Raw genomic sequence first — 25,935 nt, 5'->3', positions numbered from 1 at the left:
TGGCCACAGTGGAATGAAATTGGAAATCAGTAGCAGAAGGAAATTTGGGAAAGTCACAGATCTGTGGAGATTAAACAACACCTCAAAATAAGCAGTTGATCAAAGAAAAAAAATGGGAAGTTAGAAAACACATTGGGATGAACGATGAAAACACAACATATTGAAATTTATCGGATGCAACTAAAGCAGCACTTAGGGGAAATTTACGGTTGTACAATGCCAATCTTAAAAAGAGAAGGATCTTGGGAGTTCCCTGGTGGCCTAGTGGTTAAGATTCTGGGCTTTTACTGCTGTGGCCCAGGTTCAGTCCTTGGTCGGAGAACTAAGATCCCCCTGCAAGCTGCGCAAGTGTGGCCAAAAAAAAAGATCTCAAATTAATAACTTAACCATCTGCCCTAAAAGACTAGAAAGAAGAGCAAACTAAACCCAAAGCTAGCAGAAGGAAGGAGATAATAATGATTAGAGTACAAATAAATGAAATAGAGAATACAAAATCAATAGCAAAAAGTAATAAAAGTTTGTTTTTAAAGATCAACAAAATTGATAAACTTTTAGTTAGACTGAACATGAAAAAAAGAATACTCAAATTACTAAAATCAGGAATAAAAGGACATGACTAATGATATTACAGGAATAAAAAGGATTATAAGAGCATACCATGAACAACTATACACCAAAATGTTAGATTTACTTAGATGAAATGGACAAATCTTAGAATGAAACAAACTACTGAAATTAACTCACAAAGAAATTGAATATACTTATGACTAGTAAAGAGATCGAGTAGGTAATTTAAAAACTTCCCACAAAGAGAAGCCCACACCAACATGGCTTCACTGGTCAATTGTACAAAACATACAGAAGAATTTACACCAGTCCCTCGCAAAGTCTTCCAGAAAATAAAAGAGGACGGAATCCTTCCAAACTCATGCAGTGAGGCCATTATTATCCGATAACCACAACCAGACTAAGATAACAAGAGAAAGAGAGGTACAGACCAATATCTGTAACAAATATGGATGCAAAAATCCTCAACAAGGGGCTTCCCTGGTGGCGCAGTAGTTGGGAGTCTGCCTGCCGATGCAGGGGACGCGGGTTCGTGCCCCGGTCCGGGAAGATCCCACATGCCGCGGAGCGGCTGGGCCCGTGAGCCATGGCCGCTGAGCCTGCGCGTCCGGAGCCTGTGCTCCGTAACGGGAGAGGCCACAACAGTGAGAGGCCCGCATACCACCAAAAACAAAAACAAACAAAAACAAACAAACAAACAAAAAAATCCTCAACAAAATCCAGCAAAACAAATCCAGCAGTATAGAAAAAGGAGTACTGTCTGCCCTCTGTATCCATGGGTTCCACCTCCAACTGTGGATTGAAAATCTTCAGGGGAAGTTTCCAGAAAGTTCCAGAAAGCAAAACTTGAATTTGCCCCCTCCAACAACTATTTCTATAGCATTTACATTGTATTAGGTATTATAAGTATTCTTGAAGTAATTTAAAGTATACAGAAGGATGTGCGTAGGTTATATGTAAATGCTGTGCCATAGAATAAAAGACAAAAGCTACATGTTTGTCACAAGAGACAGAAAAAGCATTTAACTAGATCCTACACCCTTTCGTGTTAAAAACACTCAGCAAACTAGGAATAAGCTGGAAACTTCCTCACCCTGATAAAGAGCATTTGTGGAAACCCACGGCTGACATAATACTTAGTGATGAAAGATTGAGTGGTTTTCCCCAAAGATCAGGGACAAAACAAGAATGTCTGCTTTTGACACTTCTATTCAATATTGTGCTGGAAGCTTTAGCCAGAGCAGTTAGGCAAGAAAATAGTTAAAAGGCATCTAGATTGGAAAGGAAGATGTATGAGTATTTCTAAATTGCATATATCACGATCTTGTATATAAATGATCCTAATAAGATCAATATACAAAAATCATTTTTATTTATGTACATCTAACAATGAACAGTACAAAAAATGTAATTAAGGAAACAATTCCATGTACAATAGCATCAAAAAGAATAAAATATTTAGAATAATTTTTTTTTTTGTGGTACGGGGGCCTCTCACTGTTGTGGCCTCTCACTGTTGTGGCCTCTCCTGTTGCGGAGCACAGGCTCCGGGCGCGCAAGCTCAGCGGCCATGGCTCACGGGCCCAGCTGCTCCGCGGCATGTGGGATCTTCCCAGACCGGGGCACGAACCCGTGTCCCCTGCATCGGCAGGCGGACTCTCAACCACTGCGCCACCAGGGAAGTCCAGAATAAATTTTTTAAAAGAAGTACAAGACTTGTTTGTATACCGAAGACTTTTTTTTTTTTTCTTGAGGTACACGGGCCTCTCACTGTTGTGGCCTCTCCCGTTGCGGAGCACAGGCTCCGGACGCGCAGGCTCAGCGGCCATGGCTCACGGGCCCAGTCGCTCCGCGGCATGTGGGATCTTCCCGCACCGGGGCACGAACCCGAGTCCCCTGCATCGGCAGGCGGACTCTCAGGCACTAGCGCCACCAGGGAAGCCCAGAATAATTTTTTTAAAAGAAGTACAAGACTTGTTTGTATACTGAAGACTTATTTTTATTTTTTATTTTTTTGCGGTACACGGGCCTCTCACTGTTGTGGCCTCTCCCGTTGCGGAGCACAGGCTCCAGACGCGCAGGCTCAGCGGCCATGGCTCACGGGCCCAGCCGCTCCGCGGCATGAGGGATCTTCCCGCACCGGGGCACGAACCTGAGTCCCCTGCTTCGGCAGGCGAACTCTCAACTACTAGCGCCACCAGGGAAGGCCCTGTATACTGAAGACTTTAAAACGTTGTTGAAAGAAGCTAAGTATATGGAACAACATCCCATGTTGTTGGGCCAGAAGATAGTATTGTTAAGATGGCAGTGTTCCTCAAAATGATCCTCAGATTCAGTGCTATCTCTGTCAAAATTCTGCCTTCCTCTCTTGCAGAAATTGATAAGATGATCCTAAAATTCATGTGGAAATTCAAGGGACCCTGGATAGCCAAAACAATCTTGTAAAAAGAACAAAGTAGGAGGACTCACTTCTTTATTTCAGAGCTCACTAAAAATTTTCAGTAATCAAGCCGGTGTTTTCCCGGCAAAAGGGTAGGCGAAAAGATCAATGGACTAAAATTGAAAGTCCAGAAATAGAACTCCCTTGGTGGTCCAGTGGTTAAGACTCTGTGCTTCCAATGCAGGGGCATGGGTTTGATCCCTGGTCGGGGAAGTTCCGCATACTGTGTGGTGCAGCCAAAGAAAAAAAGAGAGAGTCCAGAAATAAGCCCTCACACTTACAGCCAATTGATTTTCTACATGGATGCCAAGATAATTCAATGGGGGAAAGGATAATCTTTTCAGTAGTTCGTTCTTTAACAAATGGGTATCTACTTGTAACAGAATGAAGTTTGACCCTTGATACCACACGTAGAGATTAACTCCAAATGACCTATAGACTTAAATGTAATAGCTAAAACTGTAACATGTTAGAAGAAAATATAGGAATAAATCTTTAAGACCCTGGATTAGGCAGTTGTTTCTTATATGTGACACCAAAAACACAGGTGACAAAAGGAAAAGTAAATAGGACTTCATCCAACTTTGTCACAGTCAAGAAAGTGAAAAGTTGATCCACGGAAGGGGAGAAAATATTTGCAAACCATATATATGTAATATAATCTGATAAAGGACTTGAGCCCAGAATACATGTAGAACTCTTTAATAATCAGTAATCAAAAGACAATTTAATTTTTTAAATGATCAAAGGGTTTTTTTAATCGTTAGATTTTTTTTTTGAGCAGTTTTAGGTTTACAGAAAAATTGAGTGGAAAGTACAGAGTTCCCATATGTTCTCCCTCACCCCCAGAGTCACCTATTGACGTCTGGCAGCTGGTGTGTTAGATTTATTACAGTAGGTGAGCCAGTACATTATTATTTACTAAAATGCGTAGTTTACATTAGGCTTCACTCTTGGTGTTGTACATTCTATGGCTTTTGACAAACGTATAATGACATGTATCTACCATCACAGAATCATATAGAATAATGTCACTGCCCTAAAGATTTCCTATACTCTACCTATTCATCCCTCACTCTCTCCTCTCAGGCCCCTGGCAACCACTGATTTTTTTACTGCTTCCATAGTTTTACCTTTTCCGGAATATTACGTAGTTGGAATCATATAGTATGTAGCCTTTTCAGATTGGCTTCAGATTGGCATTGAAGGTTCTTCCATGTTTTTGTCTCTGTCTCTCTTTTTCCCGAGTTATTATCAAACTCATATTGCCCTTATTTAATTTTTTTTTAACCAACCAAAGTCCATGGTTAGGGTTCAGTCTTTGTGCTGTGCATTCTGTAATCTGCAATTCTCAGGCGTCTAATCTTGCTGTTTATTGTATGTGCTGACATTTTCTGGAGTGGCTTGTTTATTTGTGCTTTGTATAGTTTGGGATTGTGAGCCTCAGTTTTGGCGGGTTGAGTGGGGGTAGGGAATACTTTATGTCTTAGAATTCTCATAGGCCTTAGTTAGCATATATCTGTATAAATCATGTTTATGTTTGCTTCTGCCGGGTGATTTAAAGATATTACCAGCCAGAATCTTCTTTTTATTTTATTTGTTTTTCTCAGTTTGGGTTTTTTAGACAATAGTATTATATCAGACTCCAAGTTTGAACGAGGAAAGATTATAAATTCTCAAAATTTTTTTGATCCCACAAGAACCCAGGTTGAGGTGGACAAATACATTTTCCTGTTATATCCCTGCCCCCCCCGCCCACCTTTTTTTTGTCTACACCTTCTCTGAGTTTTTAGTTCTTCAGGGGTTGCAACTTTATGCCAAAGGGCTCAGTGCCAACTTCTCAGGTTCAGGCTTTATCATCTCCTAACCACGACTTGTAAAACCCAAGCCTCTTAGTGAAATTATCTACAACCCAGCAAGTTAAGGCAGTTGTCCATTCAAACTTAAACTTCTTTCTTGAGTTTTCAGCTATGTATTTAGGAAACATATTTGTTGTGTTTTATCCAGGATTTCTAAGTGCTTTGTCACAGGAGAATTTTAAGCCATTATTCTTTTTTTTTTTTTTTTTTTTTTTGTGGTATGTGGACCTCTCACCGTTGTGGCCTTTCCCATTGCGGAGCACAGGCTCAACGGCCATGGCTCACGGACCTAGCCGCTCCGCGGCATGTGGGATCTTCCCGGACCGGGACACGAACCCGTGTCCCCTGCATCAGCAGGCGGACTCTCAACCACTGTGCCACCAGGGGAGCCCTTAAGCCATTATTCTTGTTAAGTCCAACTCTTTGTTTTTATTCCTTATTCAGCACCAGGGCTGGCAGGAAAGTATGTAACCATTATATATAAAATTCATAGGGTGGGGCTTCCCTCGTGGCGCAGTGGTTGAGAGTCCGCCTGCCGATGCAGGCGACGCGGGTTCGTGCCCCGGTCCGGGAAGATCCCACATGCCGCGGAGCGGCTGGGCCCCTGAGCCATGGCCGCTGAGCCTGCGCGTCCGGAGCCTGTGCTCCTGAACAGGAGAGGCCACAACAGTGAGAGGCCTGCGTACCGCAAAAAAAAAAAAATTCATAGGGTAAGGTGGTATGTTTTCATCTTTGACACCTGAGTTCCCAGCATTAGCCACTTCTTGTCTTTATCCTAAAAATTTTTGATTCTGGTGAATTCCAATGTCATTGATAGTGCTTACGCATGATTTATATTTTTGTATCATTAAGTTTATCAGACTTTCGTTATGAGGTAGACCTTGATAAGGAAAGATCTGAGGGGACTGGTGAGGATTTGAAAGAGGCTTAAGGTGAGAACATGGTGTGGAATGAATGAGCCTGAATAGTCTTTCACATGCTTCTGAGTTCTTGGCTGGTTCTGCTCACTATCCATTCATTTTGATTCAGTAAATGTTTATTGACTACCCTTGGACATAGAACAGTCACCATATTCCAAGCCTTCAAAGAGCACACAGTAATAAGGTATTATCATTTCCACTGTTAAAGCATCTCACTGTAGCATAGTGGCTAAGAGTATGGACTCTGGAGCCAGACTATCTGGGGTAGATCTGGGGATGTTTATGTGAATTTGTAGAACAGTACCTGACATATAGTAATGCTGTATAAGATTTAGAAGTATTATTATCATTATTATTACTTTTTCACTGCCTTTTTTTTTTTTTTTTTTTTTTTGCGGTACGCGGGCCTCTCACTGTTGCGGCCTCTCCCGTTGCGGAGCACAGGCTCCGGACGCGCAGGCTCAGCAGCCATGGCTCATGGGCCTAGCCGCTCCGCGGCATGTGGGATCTTCCGAGACCGGGGCACGAACCCGTGTCCCCTGCACCGGCAGGCGGACTCTCAACTACTGCGCCACGAGGGAGGCCCCATCACTGCCTTTTTTTTTTTCTTCTTCACATCTCCTTATTGCTCTCTTTGCCTCGACAATCCACTTACCCTCTCCTGTCTATCTTGTGGACTGATAAAAACTCTTGCTTAAGTCACACCAGAATATTAGGGTAAAATAACAGATATACAATCAACACAATCCAACCTTTCTTTAAAATAGGTACATATTTGCAGTAGTCATATATTGTTTGCTATACAGTTAGTGTGTATAGACAGAATACTGGAGTAAAACTCACATTGGTTATTATTGAGTTGTAAGATCTAAGGCTAATTTTTATTCTCTATATTTTTCAGGTTTTCTATTATAAACATTTTTATAATCAGGAGAAATCTAATAAATAGAAGCTAATCAAACTAAAAACTATACTGATTTCAAGTCATTTCTTTCAGATATATATCCAGAAAACCTTGCCAGTCTTACAGATCTTACCATGTTGATAAAATGAGAAAATACAATAAAAGTTATTTGAAATGGATAAAAAATATTCTAGAAGTATAAGTTGTGTGTTATTTCCATTCTGATTTATATGTCTGGCATAGAGAGCTGCTCATGCTATTTCTCAGCTTGGAGATGTTATATTGCTGCCAAAATTGAATTTTAGAATTCTTGGTTTTCAGCAGGAGCTTTAACATGGTGTGGATGGTAGGTGGTGGTTGTTCTGGAACAGCTGGTTTTACTTGCTGTGAATTCTCACTTTGGTCCTTCAGTCAGTACAATTTGAAGTGGCTCTGTGGTGAGCATTTCCTCTCTGCATGACCCTTCTGATTCATTCAGCTATGGATGAGGATATGGTTGTTTAGGGCATCAGTATAATTCCATCTTCATAATGTATGATGTTATTCTTTTCCCTGAAACCTGAGTTTAACTTTAATTATGTTTAGGCTTTAACAACTTAACTTTCCCTCCAAATACTCGTTAGATACAAATTTACATCGAGTGATTTTGCATCTGAGAGTGATCTTTTGAAATACTTTCTAGTATTCTTTTTTTTTTTTTTTTTTCGCAGTACGCAGGCCTCTCACTGCCATGGCCTCTCCCGCTGCGGAGCACAGGCTCCGGATGCGCAGGCCCAGCGGCCATGGCTCACGGGCCCAGCCGTTCCACAGCATGTGGGATCTTCCTGGACTGGGGCACGAACCCGTGTCCCCTGCATCGGCAGGTGGACTCTCAACCACTGCACCACCAGGGAAGCCCACTTTCTAGTATTCTTAAGGTTCACTTTCTTTTTTATTTTTTCTTTTTAAAATTTATATATTTTGTGAAAACAATTTTTTTGTCTAGCATTTTATTACTTTTAATGAAAACAATTTTCTTTTTTTTTTGCGGTACGCGGGACTCTCACTGTGTGGCCTCTCTCGTTGCGGAGCACAGGCTGCAGCCGCACAGGCTCAGCGGCCATGACTCATGGGCCCAGCCGCTGCGCGGCATGTGGGATCTTCCCAGTCCGGGGCACGAACCCGTGTCCCCTGCATCGGCAGGCGGACTCTCAACCAGTGCGCCACCAGGGAAGCCCAATGAAAACAATTTTTAACAGCACTTTTAAAGTGCTTCCTTTTTGCCAATCCCTTTTTTTTAAAATTTAATTTTATTTATTTTTGGCTGTGCTGGGTCTTCGTTGCTGCGCGCGGGCTTTCTCTAGTAGCAGCGAGCGGGGGCTGCTCTTCGTTGCGGTGCGCCAGCTTCTCACTGCGCTGGCTTCTCTTGTTGCGGAGCGTGGGCTCTAGGCGCGTGGGCTTCAGTAGTTGTGGCTCGCGGACTCTAGAGCGCAGGCTCAGTAGTTGTGGCGCACGGGCTTAGTTGCTCCACGGCATGTGGGATCATCCCGGACCAGGGCTGGAACCCGTGTCCCCTGCATTGGCAGGCGGATTCTTAACCACTGCACCACTAGGGAAACCCTGCCAATCCCTTTTAATACATATATATTTTTTAAATTTAGCTCTAATAGGTATACATAGCACATTTTTAGAAATTGAGGTATAATTGACATATATTAGTTTTAGGTGTGCATCGTGATTCAGTACTTGTATATATTGTGAAATGATCATCACAATAAAGCTAGATAACATCTGTCACCATACATAGTTACAAAAAATTTTTTTCTTGTGATGAGAACTTTTAAGATAAACTCTCGGCAACTTTCAGATATGCAATATGGTATTATTAACTATAGTCACTGTGCTGTACTGAAACATGTTAAAAATTCTTATAATAACTATGAGGAAGGTTCTGTTATTCCCATTTTAAAGATGAGGAAACTGAGGCACTAAGTTACTGAGAAGTTACGTAACTTATCCAGGATCACACAGCTAGTAGCTATAGAGCTGGGAAGAGAATGTATATATAGTCTGGTTCTACAATAATTGCTTTTAACCACTGCACTACACTGCTTATTATGTCATTGCATTGTCTTTCCAAAGATTAGAAAACACAGTATTAAATAAGTTTCACTTTTTAAACATGAACTTTTTACCTTTAAATTAAACGTGATTCATTTATTCCATTTATCAGCACGTATTTACTGAGTGTCTTCTATGTTCCAGACACTGTGATAAGTGCTGAGTTTTGAACAAGATGTACATAATCCTGACCACATGGATTTTATATTCTAGCAGAGAAGACATGCTAATAAGTTGTTCAACTAATGATTGAATTGCAGCTGTGGTAAATGCTACAAAGGAGAATTTGAGAGTAGAGTTTTTGCCAGGGATTCAAACGTGCTTTTAGCAGTTAGGGAAGGATTCAGTGAGAAAATGGCATTTGAGCTAAGCTGAGAAAGAAGCCTTTCTTTGCCTACCTGAGGGTGTAACTAAAATTAGAGACTTAGAACCACCAGAATGGTTCTGCATAGCACTCTGGAAGGAGATGAGCTAAACTCTATATGCCTCATTTGCCCTGATACACACTTCATTTGTCCTGAAAGTATCACTGTTTTGTATATTTGGTGCCTAGTATAATTGACATTTATAATGCTGACACAGTCATGAAATAGACTCTGTTCTTCATATTCTGTTTATTAAGACAGGGAAATGATAAAATAGAGAGTGAGAAAGGGTCTTCAGAAGTCTTAATCTACTGTTTTACCACTATACAAAAAGAGCCCCGGAAAATTCTACTGATTTGCCCAGAGGTTGGTTGTTTTTGTTTTTTTTTAAGATTCCTATAAATAGTGTAAATGAAAAAGATGTGTTTCGAAAAGTGTTTTAGTTGTGTGAAAAACTCAGTTATACGAAATAGTTTTTCCTTAATTACATGAGAAAATGATATGTTGATATAGTATTTATATTTAAAAGTTTCTCAGCTGGCCTCCTTTAGCCCTACTGGGAGTAAGGGTAAGCTTGTTATTTTTCTGTATAACTAGAGGGACTTGAATTAAATTGAAAAAGAAAGAAAAAACAGGGGAAAAAAAGTTGATGGTACTAAAGGTGAAAATAACCTGAAGTTATACATAATTTGATTCTTTTATATAGTAACAATGTTCATGAGTAATTTTTTTAACTGTACAAAAATGTTTTATCTGTGTTGGGACTGCAGTGAAACTTCCTCATAGCATCTGTTCTCTTCTCTGTTTAATAATTTCTTATATGAAATTTTTATTCCGGAAGACTCAGCTATTAGTTAGTAGAAGAAAATTATATCTCCCTTAATTCTTGCCTCATCAATTACCAAAGATAGAAAATGTTACAAAGAAGCTTCATGTTATATAACAAAGTTTACAGAAAAGTCACCATTTTCTTTTTGACTTAGTCATCTCATTTTTGATAGATTGCAAAGGTCGACTGCAAGGAGGTACTAGACATCATATGTAATCTGGAATCCGAGGGTCAGGATAACACAGCATTTGTTCTTTGTACGACTTACCTTACCCAGCAGCTCCAAACTGCAAGTGTATATTGTTCTTGGTAAGTATATTTAGTTTTTATTCCCTTTATTTGTTAGTACATAGTATATAGCATTTAGGGTTTATGTAAAATGTTGGTTTATTTCAAACTTGAAGACTAAGCAGATTAAATGATGACATGAGAATTAAATCTTTCTTAAAAGCTAAACCATTCAATTAAAAATATTATTGGTTTAATCTTTTCCAGGAGAGTCCAAAAATAAAGAAAGAGTAAAAAGTCTGAGCTCCTCTTGATTATTCCATGGAGAGTTGTCTGTTAACTTCAATATATATCTTCTTCTTTGAAGATAAAATTATGGCCGTGTAAACCAAATTGGCGTTAGGTTGTTTTCCTTTACATTTATTACATCTTCTGATAGTCACTTTTCCCGTCTTATTTGGAAACTCACTAATTATCTAGGTTTCTAGGTCAAACTTGCACTAGAGAAGGAAACCCATTTGAATTGTAATCTTTTTTTGCAACTTTGGTACTATTTAGCACAATTGCATTATTTGGTTTTAATTCAATTTATATCTTGTTTGCCTACAGAGTACTTAGTTGCTAAAAAGGTCACAGTAAGTGTAACCCTTGGTTCTTTCATCCTAACTGTATTGAAACTATTTAGGACAGCAGGACAAATGTGGTACACAGGAAACCTCTAAAATGCAAGACTCTATAGATAAGTATCAGATTAGTGGTACAGAAAACACTGTAAGAGATTAGAGAAGGGTGCTCACTGTACACCAGTGTTTAAGGAAGGTGTCAGGGAGGAGGTAGTATTTGAGCTTTAATTCAAAGAATGGGTTGGATTTGCATAACCTTGATTAGAGGAGCTTCTAAGAATGGCTTGAAGTTGGAAGTAAGCATTTTGTATATAGGAAAACCTAATAAAACCTTTCGTATACTTCAGCCCTTATTGATCTTCCTTTGGAGCATCTGTGTATATCTATAAAGTTTTATAATTATTAGTATTTTTTATGTTGCTGTATTTCTTTTTATTTACTAATTTTTATACAAATACTATTTGAGTTCCTTAAATTATCTCTCCCAATCCTCCTAATAATCATTGTACAGATAAGGCAGTGGAGGATCAACAGGATCTGAGAAGTCTTATAATTGCCCACAGTCTCAGAGCTAAAGTGGTAGAGAGTAAAGCCCAGGCGTTTTGACCCCTAATACAGTGCTTTTCTTCTGTGCAGTTGTTTTCTTGGCACAGGGACAGAATTCACATCGCAGTCTTCTACTAAGTCCTCTGTGCCAGACTTATATCTCCTCTGAGAAAGGAGATACTGGGATAGGGGCTTAAATATCATTGTGGGCATTTTGTTAGCTAACCAAAAAAAAAAAAAAGGTGCTATAAGTAAAAAGAATTTTAGCAGAGCAGTGAGATTTTTGATCATTATCAAGTAGAAGAATTTGTTTTTCATTCATTAGAGATTTAACCTCAGTAAAGGAGATGTATTTACTTGTGGAATAACCCCCATTTTTTCTTTTTACAGTTGTTTTCTTTGCCTATAATGAAAAAAATATCTGCTAGCTATAGCGAGGTTTTTAGTGCAAAGAATACATTAAATCACATATGGGATGTGTTACAGATTATAAAGTGTTTTTCAAACTATAGTCACACAGTTCTTTTAATATTCTTGATATAGCTTCCCTTTTTTTTAGTGAGTCTAGGATTAATGCTGTTCTCCTGCAGCAGGAAGGGATTAAAAGGGATTTCCCTCTTATTGGCCTCCTGAGGAGCTATAATGAGTAAAGGAGAGGAAAGAAAATCTTAAATCACTTCACACTTTGTTAAAAGTAAGCTTCTTCCAAGCAATTCAGAGGGAAATAGAATATAAAATTTTAGAATTTTAAAACATTTTTTTCGCCCTTCTGTTGTTTTCAAAGGCTTTGGGGGTGGGTGGGTGGGGAGGCGGTGGTAGTGGGATATTGGAGTTAGCATAGCCATAACATAAAAACAGTGAATTTTACTAAGGAAAATGAGTCCCAGGAATTCTGTTCAAATAGGATAGATTCTTTTGTTGTGCTAGAGGTGTCCTGTGTTGAAGATAGTAGGCTATTTGGGAGTATTTGTCTAGAAAAGAAAAAAATTTTTTATTAATTGGTATTTTATTGATGACAGTAAAGTTGGAATATGATAATAAAAGCAGGCACTTATTTTAAATACACATATTAGAATTTATTAAGTGTCATTCTCGAATTTGGTCACCATTGAAGATATTTGAAAGGGAAACTATGTAACTATCACCCGAAACAGTTTTTTATTCTTTTAAATTTCCTTCAGAGACATTTACAAATTACAATAAAATATATCATTACTTTATAGCAATTACCATATTACTGATCTCAAAATGTATATCACTCAGCTTATTCATTAAGCTTAACCCCGAAAGATTTTTGGCTATTTGCAAAAATCAAAGAAGTGCTGGAGGAATGAGTTCCCTATATTTGTCTAGCAATGGTAACATAATTAGAGTAGCCATGCAAGTGAGAAGGATAACCCTTTTGAATGGGACAGTGTACATACAGATGTGTAATTGCTGCTGCTTCTTTAAAATAAAATGATGCAGTTGAACCTTAAACCTCTACACTAAGCTTTCAGTGAGTATTTGATAGGTTGACCTTTGGTTTCTGTAACACCTCTGAGCTTTAAATCTTTTATGTTGTATGTTTGTGTTTCTTCAGATGTAATTTCGTGTCGCTTCTCTCCCAACTAGACTGTGATATACCAGGGTCGTCATGTATGTTGTCTAATTTACAATTCAGTCCCCAGCACCTGGCGAAGACCAGATCCAGATATCCATTCATGTTTTATTTAACTGAATTTTTTAGAGGAAAAATGAAGTCATGAGAATCATCTGTATTTGCAGGAGCCCTCTTTAGGGAGTGGTCATTCCTTAATTCCACGAAGTTTTCTTTGCCTCATTTCTAAAATACCTAAATTCTAGATCACAGTTTGACATTGTGGGCCTCCTGCTTTGCAGAAACAGTGCAGTTTAAGGTTCTTGCTTGGTAGCTAGATGTCTACCAAAATGTGTTTCCTACTATTAATAGAACTAAATTTCCTCTCCAATTTTTATGAATTTGTATATAATTTGTTGTCTTGAGGTAGGCGGTGGGCTAATTTGAGGGTGCAGTAAATCATCTGAAGCATCCATATAGTAGAATCATTTTCAATACATTCTTTAATGGTGGTCCATTTTTTAAAAAATCACATCATTGTAGTGGTTGAAGAAGTATTGTCCTAGTGCATGTATGATCCAGGAGGCTATAAGTTGCTGTTGGTGGTTTCATTGTTCCAGTGTGCAGATTTGAATGGATGATTAAAGTGACATCTTGGCATTCTCACTAGTAATCCACCGGTTTTCATGGTGTCAGGCATGTTTGTATGTTTGGGTGGGTAATAGTAGTTTTAGTTTGTTTTGGTAATAGTTTTAAATCGCTCAGTTGTAACTGGAAATAAGTGTACAAATATAAAACATATGATAGAAATGTTCTTTTTTGATCGTGGTTATTTGGAGTTAACTAGAGTTTGAAATATTAAATTTGGAATAAATCAAGCCCTAGACATTCTGATTTTTTTAAAAAAAATCATTTTGAGAGACTTTAATTCTCAACCTGCCTTTTATCACTTTATCAGATTTGCCTAACTTTAAACTTGTAGCTAGCTGGTGAATTTTAGATAGTAGATATCCTTTACCCTTTTATCTTCATAATCAGGTTTTACTAGCTTTGATAATTTTGTTCTTTTCGGATAGCATAGATTTCACATATATTTTGGTAGGTACTTACTTTATCTGAGAGCATATGTAATTCTCCATTTCCTTCGTTATTCAGAATTTTGCATTATTCTCTAAAGTTTTATAAGTAACATGCTTACATGTGAATGAAGCAGTCTTCTAAGTTTAAAAATGAACAGTCACCCCAGTTACTTGCCTGCCTGGTAGCTGTTCTCAGTTTTTACTTTTTCTGGTTAGGAAAGCAATGCTAGTCACCAAACACAAATATTTAAAGGCATTTTAAGTTAATTTTACTTGTTATATATAGCTCAAATTTTCCATCATTAAATATTATAAGCTTTAATCATATATGTCTTGAGACATATTTATTTCAATCTTTGAAGCAAGTTTTATATCTACGTAAGAATTTTACCATATGAGAATCCCAGTTACCTCCTTAAAAATGTAAGAAAATATGTTCTGTTAAACATGTTTGTTTTTAAATCTATTATAAAAAGAGGTGTATTCATTTCTTAAGCTTTGGGTTTGTATCGTTTCCTGGAATAGTCTGTGTTAATAGCAATAATAGGATATTAGTGTTCTAAAACAGGCTCATGAAAATAATATTATTTTTTAATGGAAATCATTTAACAAATACACAGTATCCATTGAGGTTGTACAGAAAAGAGTCACTTTAAAACTTTTTTTTTTAAAATAAATTTATTTATTTATTTTTGGCTGTGTTGGGTCTTCATTTCTGTGCGAGGGCTTTCTCCACTTGCGGCGAACGGGGGCCACTCTTCATCGCGGTGCGCGGGCCTCTCACTGTCACGGCCTCTCCAGGCTCCAGACACGCAGGCTCAGTAGTTGCGGCACACGGGCTTAGTTGCTCCGCGGCATGTGGTATCTTCCCAGATCAGGTCTCGAACCCGTGTCCCCTGCATTGGCAGGCAGATTCTTAACCACTGCGCCACCAGGGAAGCCCTAAAAAAATTTTTTAAATAAATTTATTTATTTTATTTTTGGCTACGTTGGGTCTTCGTTGCTGCACAAGGGCTTTCTCTAGTTGCAGCAAACAGGGGCTACTCTTGGCTGCAGTGCGCGGGCTTCTCGTTGCATTGGCTTCTCTTGTTGCGGAGCACGGGCTCTAGGTGTGCAGGCTTCAGTAGTTGCGGCGCACAAGCTTGGTTGCTCCATGGCATGTGTGATCTTCCCGGACCAGGGCTCGAACCCGTGTCACCTTCATTGGCAGGTGGATTCTTAACCACTGCCCCACCAGGGAAGTCCCCAGTCGCGTTTTTTAAAGTGATAGCATTCTCTTCTGTTTTGCTAAGGAACTTTCCTTGAATTCACATTTCATATTAACATTAGCATTTCTATTCTGGGCATTTGTTGAGTTTCTAGTGCTTTTCCTTTAGAGTTTTCTCTTAGCCCATTCAGTACTTTTATTTAACTTATTCTTTTCAAGCTTTCCTTAGTTTTCATAATGAATATTTGTGGGATTCTTGTATTTTAGCCATTTCCAAGAGTGCCATTTTAATAATTTTATTAGTAATATTTAAGATATTATCATTCCAAGATACAGACCTAAGTAGCATCATGACATTTTAGAGATGGAAAGGGCCCATGAGATTAACGTGGTGAAGTACTATGCCATTAGAATATTTCATAGTTGTATACACTTTGTTGGCAGCGTATCGATGTCTGATGATCCTTGCGCACTAGGACAGGGCTTAATTCAGTCAGTATAATTACCAGTGTAAGGGGTAAAACCTTTTGGAACAAGATGGGATCTAAGTAAGTCTTTGAAAATGTCAGCATAAAGGAAGTAGTCTTTTGTTGTTTTTATTTTTGCCCAGGTACAAAGAAGAAAGAAGTGGGGGAATTTTCAAGGAGGATTCTTCTTAATAATTTTACTAGTTTGAGAGGAAGCAGAATATAGAGTTTTTTTCTTCTAGGTTTTACTTACTGTCACCTTTTTTTCACAAACCAAAAAATTGGGGTAGCCAATACCAGTTGCTTTAAATGTTTTACCATAATCTTTCTTTTTATAGGGAATTGACTCTCTTTTGGAGTAAACTGCAAAGAAGAATCGATCCTTCTATAGACACTTTTTTGGAGCGCTGTCGTCAGTTTGGTGTCATAGCTAAAACACAGCAGCATTTATTTTGCCTGATTAGAGTTATACAAACTGAAGTGAGTAATTTATGCTTTTTATGCTGATTGTTGTGGAGGGAAGAAATGAGTGGGGAGATAACTTCTCAGGAAACTCCTTTTAAATAAGGGAAAATGAGAAATAATGGGGTTTAATAAGGTTATGGAATGGGACATATCTAGCTGTTTCTACAGACTTACTTCCTAGGAATCTACAATTTTTTTTCATGGGAAATAGTGATTGACTTGACAGACCACTGGAGGAGGGAAAGATTATGTTTCTTGGTTGTTACCTCAACCACCCTATATCTCCTTTTCCTAGAACAGTGTTCTGTATTTTATACAGGCATGTTTGTTTGCAAATTAACATAATAATTATAAAGAAAGAAAGTAAAATTGTATTTTTCAGCTCCTTCAGGATGGAGTGATAGATTCTCTAGGTTTTAGACTAACACAACATTTCCAGAATCGACTGTACACAAATTATAAACTGTGCAAATTAGGAAACAAGTTAGGTTTTTTTCGTTTTTTGTTTTTCTTAAAGAAATAAATATTTCCTAAAATGAAATGAAGTGCCTTGTTTTTTTAGTTCAGCCCCATAAATGTATGCTAAGACTGCCAGCCTGGAGATTTGAGATGATTCTTATGCTATGTTCTGTTTCTGTTTTGTTTTTAATACCTACTCATGACTGAGATCTCTATATACCCATATCTATAATGGTTTATGCGTATGTTTTATGGGTTACATCTTTGACAACATCCAGGGATTGTTTATACTAAAGTCAAGGCACAGTTGTATCTTTGATACCTCCCATCTCCTTTAATGTAACCTTCCATATCCTATACTTTATTTGAAATACGTGTATCTAGTCTTCTCCGGTGAAGACAGGAAAAGGTAAAAGTTGTCTGAGGCAAATTCATGGTCAGATAAGCTAGGTGATAATTATTTCTAATCACTGCAAATGAAGTTGTGTCTCCTATCTCATAGAGAACATGTTCAAGTAATTACAGAACTTGCCTTGTTTAAAAAAAATTAGTGGTACAACTGGCCTTTAAAAAGTTGTTGTTTTTTTCCCAATCTTTAAGGGAAGTATGAATTTTCTGTTGCTGCATAACAGATTACCACAACTTAGCACTTCAGTTAACACCCATTTATTAGCTCACAGTTTTGTAGGGCAGAAGTCCAGCACAGTGTGGCATGGTTCACTGCTCAGTATCACAAGGCTGAAAATGAGGTGTTGGCCAGGCTGAGTTTTTATCTGGAGGCTCTGTGGAAAATCCACTTCTAAGCTCATTTTTATTGTTGACAGAATTCAGTTCCTTTCAGTTATAGGGCTGAAGTCCTCATTTTCTTGCTGGCTGTCAGCCACAGTCTGTTTTCAGCTCCTAGAAGCCACCCTCATGCCATTCCTTCATTTTCAATCCAGCAAAGGCACTAGGAGTTCTTCAAATCTGACCTCCTCTACCTCTGACTTCCAGATCTAGATTTAAAGGGCTTGAGTGATTAGGTCAGGTCTAGGTAATCCACTTGTCTTAAGATCAGTGGATTTGAGGCTTTAATTACATCTGCAAAGTCCCTTTTGCCATGTAACGTAACATAATTATAGGAATGATATTTATAGGTTCTGCTTATACTCAAAGCAAGGAGATTATACAAAAGTGAAAGTCAGTGGGGGTCATCTTAGATTTCTGTTTACCTCAAGGAACCACAAAAAATGGGAAAGATGCTAGAGGATTAGGGAAGGTGGGCTTCTGACACAGACCAAGGAATTTGCTGTCCATTTGTATAACCAAAACCCATTTCTTTTTCATCTCAGTCTAGGACATTTTCCACTGTAATCCTTGTTTATATTTGTCCTGAAGGGTAGGAAAGTTATGGACTGGTAGGTGGAAGGGGAGTGAATGTGGAATGCTTTTCAAATTGAGAGACTTAACCTCTAGCTTTTTAAAAGAGAGGTGATCTAACCTGTATCAGTTGGGATGTAGTTCTGCTGTGAATGGTAGATATCCCACAGTGATAGCGGTGTAAAGAAGATAGAAGTTTCTCCCTCTCCTATACAGGTAGATAACCCAGGTAGACAGGCCAGGGTTGCTCTCATGGCTCCACATATCAGAAACCCAGGTTCCTTTTATCTGCTGTTAACACTTAGCTTCCATCTCATATTCCAATCCCAGCTATAATGTCTCCATTCCAGATAGCGAGAAGTGGAGTGGAGAGCAAACCACACTATGACACACCTTTTCCCCCACTCCTTCCAACACACACACACACACACACACACACACACACACACACACACACACACACACAGACACGGTTACATCTAGCTGCAGGGGAAAGCTAGGAGATATATTGATTATTTGATTATTCCAGGTGACTTTGTAACCAGATAAAACCAGGTGTTCTGTTTTTGTAAAAGAAGAGGTGAAATGATATTAGCACAGCTAGCAACCTTGCGAAGGAAAAGGTTAATGATGCTGAAAAGCTTTTGTGGGCGTTGGGTCTCTTGCGGAAGGAGGACCTTGTAATAGAACCTCCTTATGTTCTGGGCTTCAGTTTTCTGTAAACAAAGAGCTTAAACCAAATGATCAATTAAAAGTGCTCAGAGTTGTTAAATTTTGATTCTGTGACTTGAGAAAGTCATATTGGAAGGGATGACTTTAGAGAATCCAGGGTCTCTCTCAAGACTTCAAAAATAGTATGACAGAAGAAAGGATGTGGATGTGGTTATATTTGAAGTAGAAGGCATAAGAAGAGGGATAATCTTGAAGCCAGTTTATTTGGCCTTAGGGCCCTTTTTGGTGGAACATATAAGTAGTACTGTTTTGCAAAACATGACTTTATTTAGTTTAATCCTTTCTCTTTAGTAATAAAGAAGCTGAAAATTAGAGATGCGTGACTTTTGGAGAAAGTCTGTTAAGTTTTAAAATCATAGGTTCTTAACAAGTTACTTAACCCCTTTGGAAGACTGTGAGATAAACAGCAAAGAATGTGTGTTGTTTCTTAAACAGCCTAATGTAGTTGAAATGGTAAAATTTGTGAAATCATTAAGAACACTTTTCAAAAGAAAAATAACTACCATTATACATTCTGAACAGATATACCAAGAAGTTACTTGTTAAAGGAGTGATGAATAAATTAGGATATGGAATGTGGAGCTGAATTTTGAAGAAACTGATAGATATGAATAATTTGTTAGGTTTTAAACCAGGAAGCTGAAGAAGTGCCTTGGCGTATTGTATCAAGGGCACATGGGATATCGCCAAGTCAATTAACTTTGGAGTTGGTATAGAGTGTAAAGTGGTTAAGACTCAGACGCTGGGAAAAGATGCTTTAAGTTTAAATTCTTGCTCCTCTGCTCACTAGCTGGTGACATTGGCAACTAATTTTCTGAGCCTTGGTTCCTTCATCTATAAAATGAGGATGATGTATGCAAAAAGTTTATTTAGAATAGTGCCTAGGATGTAGTAAAAGTTTATTTAGAATAGTGCCTAGGATGTAGTAAGGAGTCTGTAACTTGATGGCAATTATTTCTTTGTGTTCTCAGCATTTAGAATGGTGCCCAATGAGAATAATTGCTTAGCAAATTGATGTTTGAACAGTGGAATTTATCCTCAAATATTTTATGGGGTTCTGTTGAATATTTACTATGTTCCAACATTGTAATACTCATTTTGTGTTACCTTATTTCATTTTTATAACAGCATTAGGAGGAAAATCCAATACTGCCACTATAATTATCATTGTACAGATGAGGAAACTGAGGCTTAGAGGAGTTAAAAACTTCTCACTGTAGTGAAGCTGGGGTTCAAAGTCAGTCAGAGTCATACTCAAAATTCTGTGCTCTTAAGTACTGTATTTTAAGCCACTCTGCCATAAGAGCCTCCTTTTCTTGGTTTATATTATTTTCACGCACCCTTTCAGCCTCTCACATGAAAGAATCATCTTAAATGCACTTACCTTTTATCATATACAACCAGATCTTTTTTGTGATTTTTTGACTGATTTCTGAGAACCTCCTGCTATAGAGAAATTTTCTGTTGTTTTTCCATGGGAAACTGAGATTTCAGTACACCTGTAACTATAGAGTATTAATTCTTTTAGGAGGAAATGGAAAGGATCGTTTATTCTAAGCCTTGAGGTTTTGAAAACACCCAATTGTTCATGACATAGACATATGAGTTTTTTAAATTTAATTCAATCTTAGACCCACTTTTATGCATGTGTTTCCTCTTGCACCCATTTATTTAAGCCCTATCCTTCCTGCCCAGCTTGAGACAATTCTTTTTTGAATCCTTCAGTGACCTTATTTATCCTGACTGAGCTCCTTTGCATTTATGTGCTTTTATACATTTGGCACACAGATAAATTCCTTGAGGGTTAAGGACTGCTTTAATATGCAGTGCCTTATAAAGTTGGATACTCTATAAATGTACATTGTTGTTGTTCATGGTTGTAACATCTAATCCAGTCCTTTGCATGTTGAAAGAAGGAGGATCTAAATGTAACTTGCAGGAAGAAAGATTTAAGAACTTTAAGTTTTAAGAAGTAAGTGTGTGTGTGTGTGTGTGTGTGTGTGTGTGTGTGTGTGTCTTATCAGTGAAAGTTATGTAATGTTTCCAAACTGGGGAAAAAAAACCTTTTCTTCCCTATTTTTCTTAACAGGCACAAGATGCTGGTCTTGGGGTGTCGATTTTACTATGTGTCAGAGCTCTTCAACTCAGATCAAGTGAGGATGAAGAAATGAAGGCATCAGTTTGTAAAACAATTGCTTGTCTTTTACCAGAAGATTTAGAAGTTAGACGAGCCTGTCAGCTTACAGAATTCTTAATTGAACCCAGTTTGGATGGATTTAATATGTTGGAAGAACTGTATTCTCAACCAGATCAAAAATTTGATGAAGAAAATGCACCAGTTCCGAATTCTCTCCGATGTGAGCTTTTACTAGCTTTAAAAGCCCACTGGCCATTTGATCCTGAATTTTGGGACTGGAAAACTTTAAAACGACACTGCCACCAACTTCTGGGACAAGAAGCCTCAGATTCTGATGATGACCTAAGTGGCTATGAACTGTCTATTAATGACACAGATGTTTTAGAGTCATTTCTTAGTGATTATGAGGAAAGTAAAGAAGATAAACAATATAGAAGAAGAGATTTGACAGATCACCAAAAGGAGAAAAGAGACAAAAAACCCATTGGTTCTTCTGAAAGATACCAGAGATGGCTTCAGTATAAATTTTTCTGTTTGTTATGTAAGCGGGAATGTATAGAGGCCAGGATTCTTCATCATTCTAAGATGCATATGGAAGATGGAATTTACACCTGTCCGGTTTGTATTAAAAAATTCAAGAGAAAAGAAATATTTGTTCCTCATGTGATGGAACATGTTAAAATGCCACCAAGCAGAAGGGACCGCTCTAGAAAGAAGTTACTGTTGAAAGGCTCTCAGAAGGGAGTTTGTCCCAAGAGCCCTTCTGCAACCCTAGAGCAAGGTCAGTCATTGAATGAACAAGCCAAAGGAGAGTCACATGAGTATGTCACATTCAGCAAATTAGAAGATTGCCACCTGCAAGACAGAGATTTGTACCCATGTCCTGGCACAGACTGTTCCCGTGTGTTTAAGCAGTTTAAATACTTAAGTGTGCATCTTAAAGCTGAACACCAAAATAATGATGAAAATGCCAAGCACTACTTAGATATGAAAAATAGAAGAGAGAAGTGTACTTACTGTCGACGACATTTCATGTCTGCTTTTCACCTGCGAGAGCATGAACAAGTGCATTGTGGTCCTCAGCCTTATATGTGTGTATCTATAGATTGCTATGCTAGGTTTGGATCAGTGAATGAACTGCTTAACCATAAACAAAAACATGATGATCTGCGTTATAAATGTGAATTAAATGGCTGTAATATTGTTTTCAGTGACTTGGGACAGCTTTACCACCATGAAGCACAACACTTTAGGGATGCGTCTTACACATGCAACTTCGTTGGCTGTAAAAAGTTCTATTATTCCAAAATTGAATACCAGAATCACCTCTCAATGCATAATGTTGAAAGTTCAAATGGAGATGTGAAGAAATCAGTGAAACTTGAGCCTGCAGCAGGTGACAAGCAAGATTGTATTGATCAGCCTCATCTACTTGACCAAACTGATAAATCACATTTACCAGAGGATCTTCTTTTCTGTGCAGGATCAGCTAGTTCTCAAATAGAAACTGCAGAAAATCTGAAAGAAAACAGTGACAGTAATTCTAGTGATCAGTTAAGTCATAGCTCTTCAGCTTCCATGAACGAAGAGTTAATTGACACACTGGATCACTCTGAAACCATGCAGGATATATTATTGTCTCACGAGAAAGTCTTTGTGCCCTCCGGTTTAAAAGAAAAATGTTCCAATGTGGCAGTTTGTTTTGATGGGACTAAGTTTACCTGTGGTTTTGATGGCTGTGGTTCCACGTACAAAAACGCAAGAGGCATGCAGAAGCATCTAAGGAAGGTTCATCCATACCATTTCAAACCCAAAAAGGTAAAGACAAAAGATCTCTTTCCCTGTTTGGGTAATGAACATAATCCAGCAACTGAAAAGTTTGATACAGAACCTAAACCTAGCTCAGATACAAACAGTGACTCCCCAGATGAAGGTCTAGATCACAATATTCATACTAAATGTAAACGAGAACATCAGGGTTATTCCTCAGAAGCCACCATTTGTGCTTCTAAAAGGCCGTGTACAGAGGATACCATGTTGGAACTTCTGTTACGCTTGAAGCATTTAAGCTTGAAAAACTCAATAACACATGGATCTTTCTCAGGGTCATTGCAGGGGTACCCATCCAGTGGTGCTAAGTCTCTTCAAGCGGTGTCACCTACAATCTCAGACCTTAATTTTCAGAATCAAGATGAAAATATGCCAAGTCAGTACCTGGCACAGCTGGCAGCCAAGCCTTTTTTCTGTGAGCTTCAAGGATGCAAATATGAATTTGTGACCAGAGAGGCTTTGTTAATGCATTATCTTAAGAAACATAATTACTCAAAAGAAAAAGTCCTTCAGCTAACCATGTTTCAACATCGGTATTCCCCGTTCCAGTGTCATATCTGCCAAAGGTCATTTACAAGAAAAACACACCTTAGGATTCATTATAAAAATAAACATCAAATTGGCAGTGACAGAGTAACTCAAAAACTATTAGATAATGAAAAATGTGATCATGAAGGTCCATGCTCAGTAGACAGGTTGAAAGGTGATTGTTCCGTGGAACTTGGAGGTGATCCCAGCAGTAACTCTGAGAAGCCACACTGTCATTCTAAAAAGGATGAATGCAGTTCAGAAACAGATTTGGAGTCATCGTGCGAAGAAACAGAAAGTAAAACATCTGATATATCATCACCAATAGGTAGCCATAGAGAAGAAGGAGAAGGAAGAGAGGGGAGAGGTAGCAGGAGAACTGTTGCTAAAGGAAATCTCTGCTATATTTTGAATAAATACCACAAACCATTCCATTGTATCCATAAAACTTGCAACTCCTCATTCACCAATCTAAAAGGCTTGATTCGCCATTACAGGACTGTACATCAATACAACAAAGAACAGTTATGTTTAGAGAAAGATAAAGCGAGAACCAAAAGGGAACTTGTCAAATGCAAAAAGATATTTGCTTGCAAATATAAGGAATGTAACAAGCGTTTCCTGTGTTCTAAAGCTCTTGCTAAGCACTGTAGTGACTCTCATAACCTAGACCACATTGAAGAGCCGAAAGTGCTTTCTGAAGCAGAGTCAGCGGCCAGGTTTTCCTGTAACCAGCCTCAGTGCCCGGCTGTTTTTTATACATTCAGCAAGTTGAAGCACCACTTGATGGAACAGCATAATATTGAAGGAGAAATACATTCAGATTATGAAATTCATTGTGATCTTAACGGCTGTGGCCAGATTTTCACCCATCGCAGTAATTATTCTCAACATGTATATTATCGACATAAGGACTATTATGATGATCTGTTTAGAAGCCAGAAAGTGGCAAATGAAAGGCTACTAAGGAGTGAAAAGGTGTGTCAAAAAACTCACCCTCAGGGGCATGAACATCAGACTACCAGGAGATCGTTTAATGCTAAGGCTAAAAAGTGTGGCTTAATCAAAGAAAAGAAAGCTCCGATTAGTTTTAAAACAAGAGCTGAAGCCCTCCATATGTGTGTGGAGCATTCTGAGCACACGCAGTACCCTTGCATGGTTCAAGGATGCTTATCTGTGGTGAAGTTGGAGAGCAGCATAGTGAGGCATTACAAACGTACCCATCAGATGAGTAGTGCCTATTTAGAGCAACAGATGGAAAATCTTGTCGTTTGTGTTAAGTACGGTACCAAAATTAAGGAGGAGCCCCCTTCTGAAGCAGAGCCCTGTATAAAGAAAGAAGAAGATAGAAGCTGTGAATCAGAGCTCACAAAGCACAGCCATTCCCCAGGTGACAGTAGCATACCTGTCCAGACCGCCGATTCCCTTTATCCAGGTGAAAGGGATGGAGGTCAGAAAGGATGTACAGAAAGCAACCCAGTTTTTGATGCAGATACTCTGCTCTACAGAGGAACTTTGAAATGTAACCATAGTTCAGAAACCACTTCTTTGGAACAGTGTAATACAGTTCAGCCTCCTCCTTGTAAAATAGAAAATTCCATACCTAATCCTGATGGGACTGAAAGTGGGACTTATTTCACAAGTTTCCAGCTGCCTTTACCAAGGATCAAAGACTCAGAAACCGGGCAGCAAAGTTCAGGGCAAGAAAACACTGTAAAAAATTCAACCCATGTCCCAAAAGAGAATTTTAGGAAGCATCCACATCCCAGGTCATTTGATTTGAAGACTTACAAACCCATGGGATTTGAATCTTCATTTCTGAAATTTATTCAGGAAAGTGAAGAGAAAGAAGATGATTTTGATGATTGGGAGCCTTCAGAGCACTTACCATTAAGTAATTCTTCACAACCCAGTAATGACTTAACAGGGAGTGTTATGGCAAATAATATGGTGAATGACAATGACCCTGAAGTTGACATACCTCATTCTTCCAGTGACTCTGCAATTCATGAGAACCTGACTGCAATCCCACCTTTAATAGTAGCTGAGACGACAACAGTTCCTCCCTTGGAAAACCTGAGGGTCGTATTGGACAAAGCATTAACAGACTGTGGAGAACTTGCCTTAAAACAGCTTCATTATCTTCGGCCAGTGGTTGTCCTTGAAAGATCTAAGTTTTCCACACCAATTTTAGAGTTGTTTCCAACAAAAAAGACAGATGAGCTTTGTGTAGGAAGTTCCTAAATAGCAATTTTGTTTTAGAAACAGACTGGCTCCAACACTGCAACATGGGGACAATTGCCAATTCGAACAAAGGCTGAGAACCAGCCACACCATTGTTTAGGGTAGAATAGGCTGTGTATTTACATGAATGTATAATATCTATGTCAGCAGTATTGGCTGAGTCCATTAGCTCTCCAGTTGGTTTATTGATTGGTTTTTTTTTGTTTGTTTATTAAAAAAAAAAGGAACTGTATTCTTGTTTGGTGCTAATTAATACATCAAAATATATTGGGGCTTCCTTTTTCAAATTAAGTGTGCATGATTGTATATGGAACAAATACTAAGATCCCAGGGTGGGAGGGCTAGGGAAAGGGATATGTTCTTACTTGACTTGAATGTGCACCTGAGGGTGCTCTGTGTAATATATTGTACACTACAGCATCTTATATTTTTTGAGTTGAGTTTCAATAAATTACAATTTTTCACCCA

The 25,935-nt window shown here is 38.4% G+C and overlaps 1 protein-coding gene across 2 annotated transcripts in view; it reads left to right on the top strand.

Moving 5' to 3' along the window:
• Window positions 1–25,935, top strand: part of RLF (RLF zinc finger) — an 83,397-nt gene extending 57,462 nt beyond the window's left edge. For both annotated transcript variants that reach the window (XM_004266397.4, XM_049697940.1), the window contains 3 exons: window positions 10,157–10,293; window positions 16,052–16,193; window positions 20,818–25,935. In XM_004266397.4, coding sequence (XP_004266445.1) covers window positions 10,157–10,293; window positions 16,052–16,193; window positions 20,818–25,467 — 4,929 coding nt within the window. In that variant the 3' untranslated portion in view covers window positions 25,468–25,935. The remainder of the gene's footprint in view (window positions 1–10,156; window positions 10,294–16,051; window positions 16,194–20,817) is intronic.

The sequence above is a fragment of the Orcinus orca genome, chromosome 1 (genome assembly GCF_937001465.1).
Source record: "Orcinus orca chromosome 1, mOrcOrc1.1, whole genome shotgun sequence".
Lineage (NCBI taxonomy): Eukaryota > Metazoa > Chordata > Mammalia > Artiodactyla > Delphinidae > Orcinus > Orcinus orca.
The sequence above is the reverse complement of the archived record's forward strand: the minus strand, read 5'-3'. Positions and strand labels throughout refer to the sequence as shown.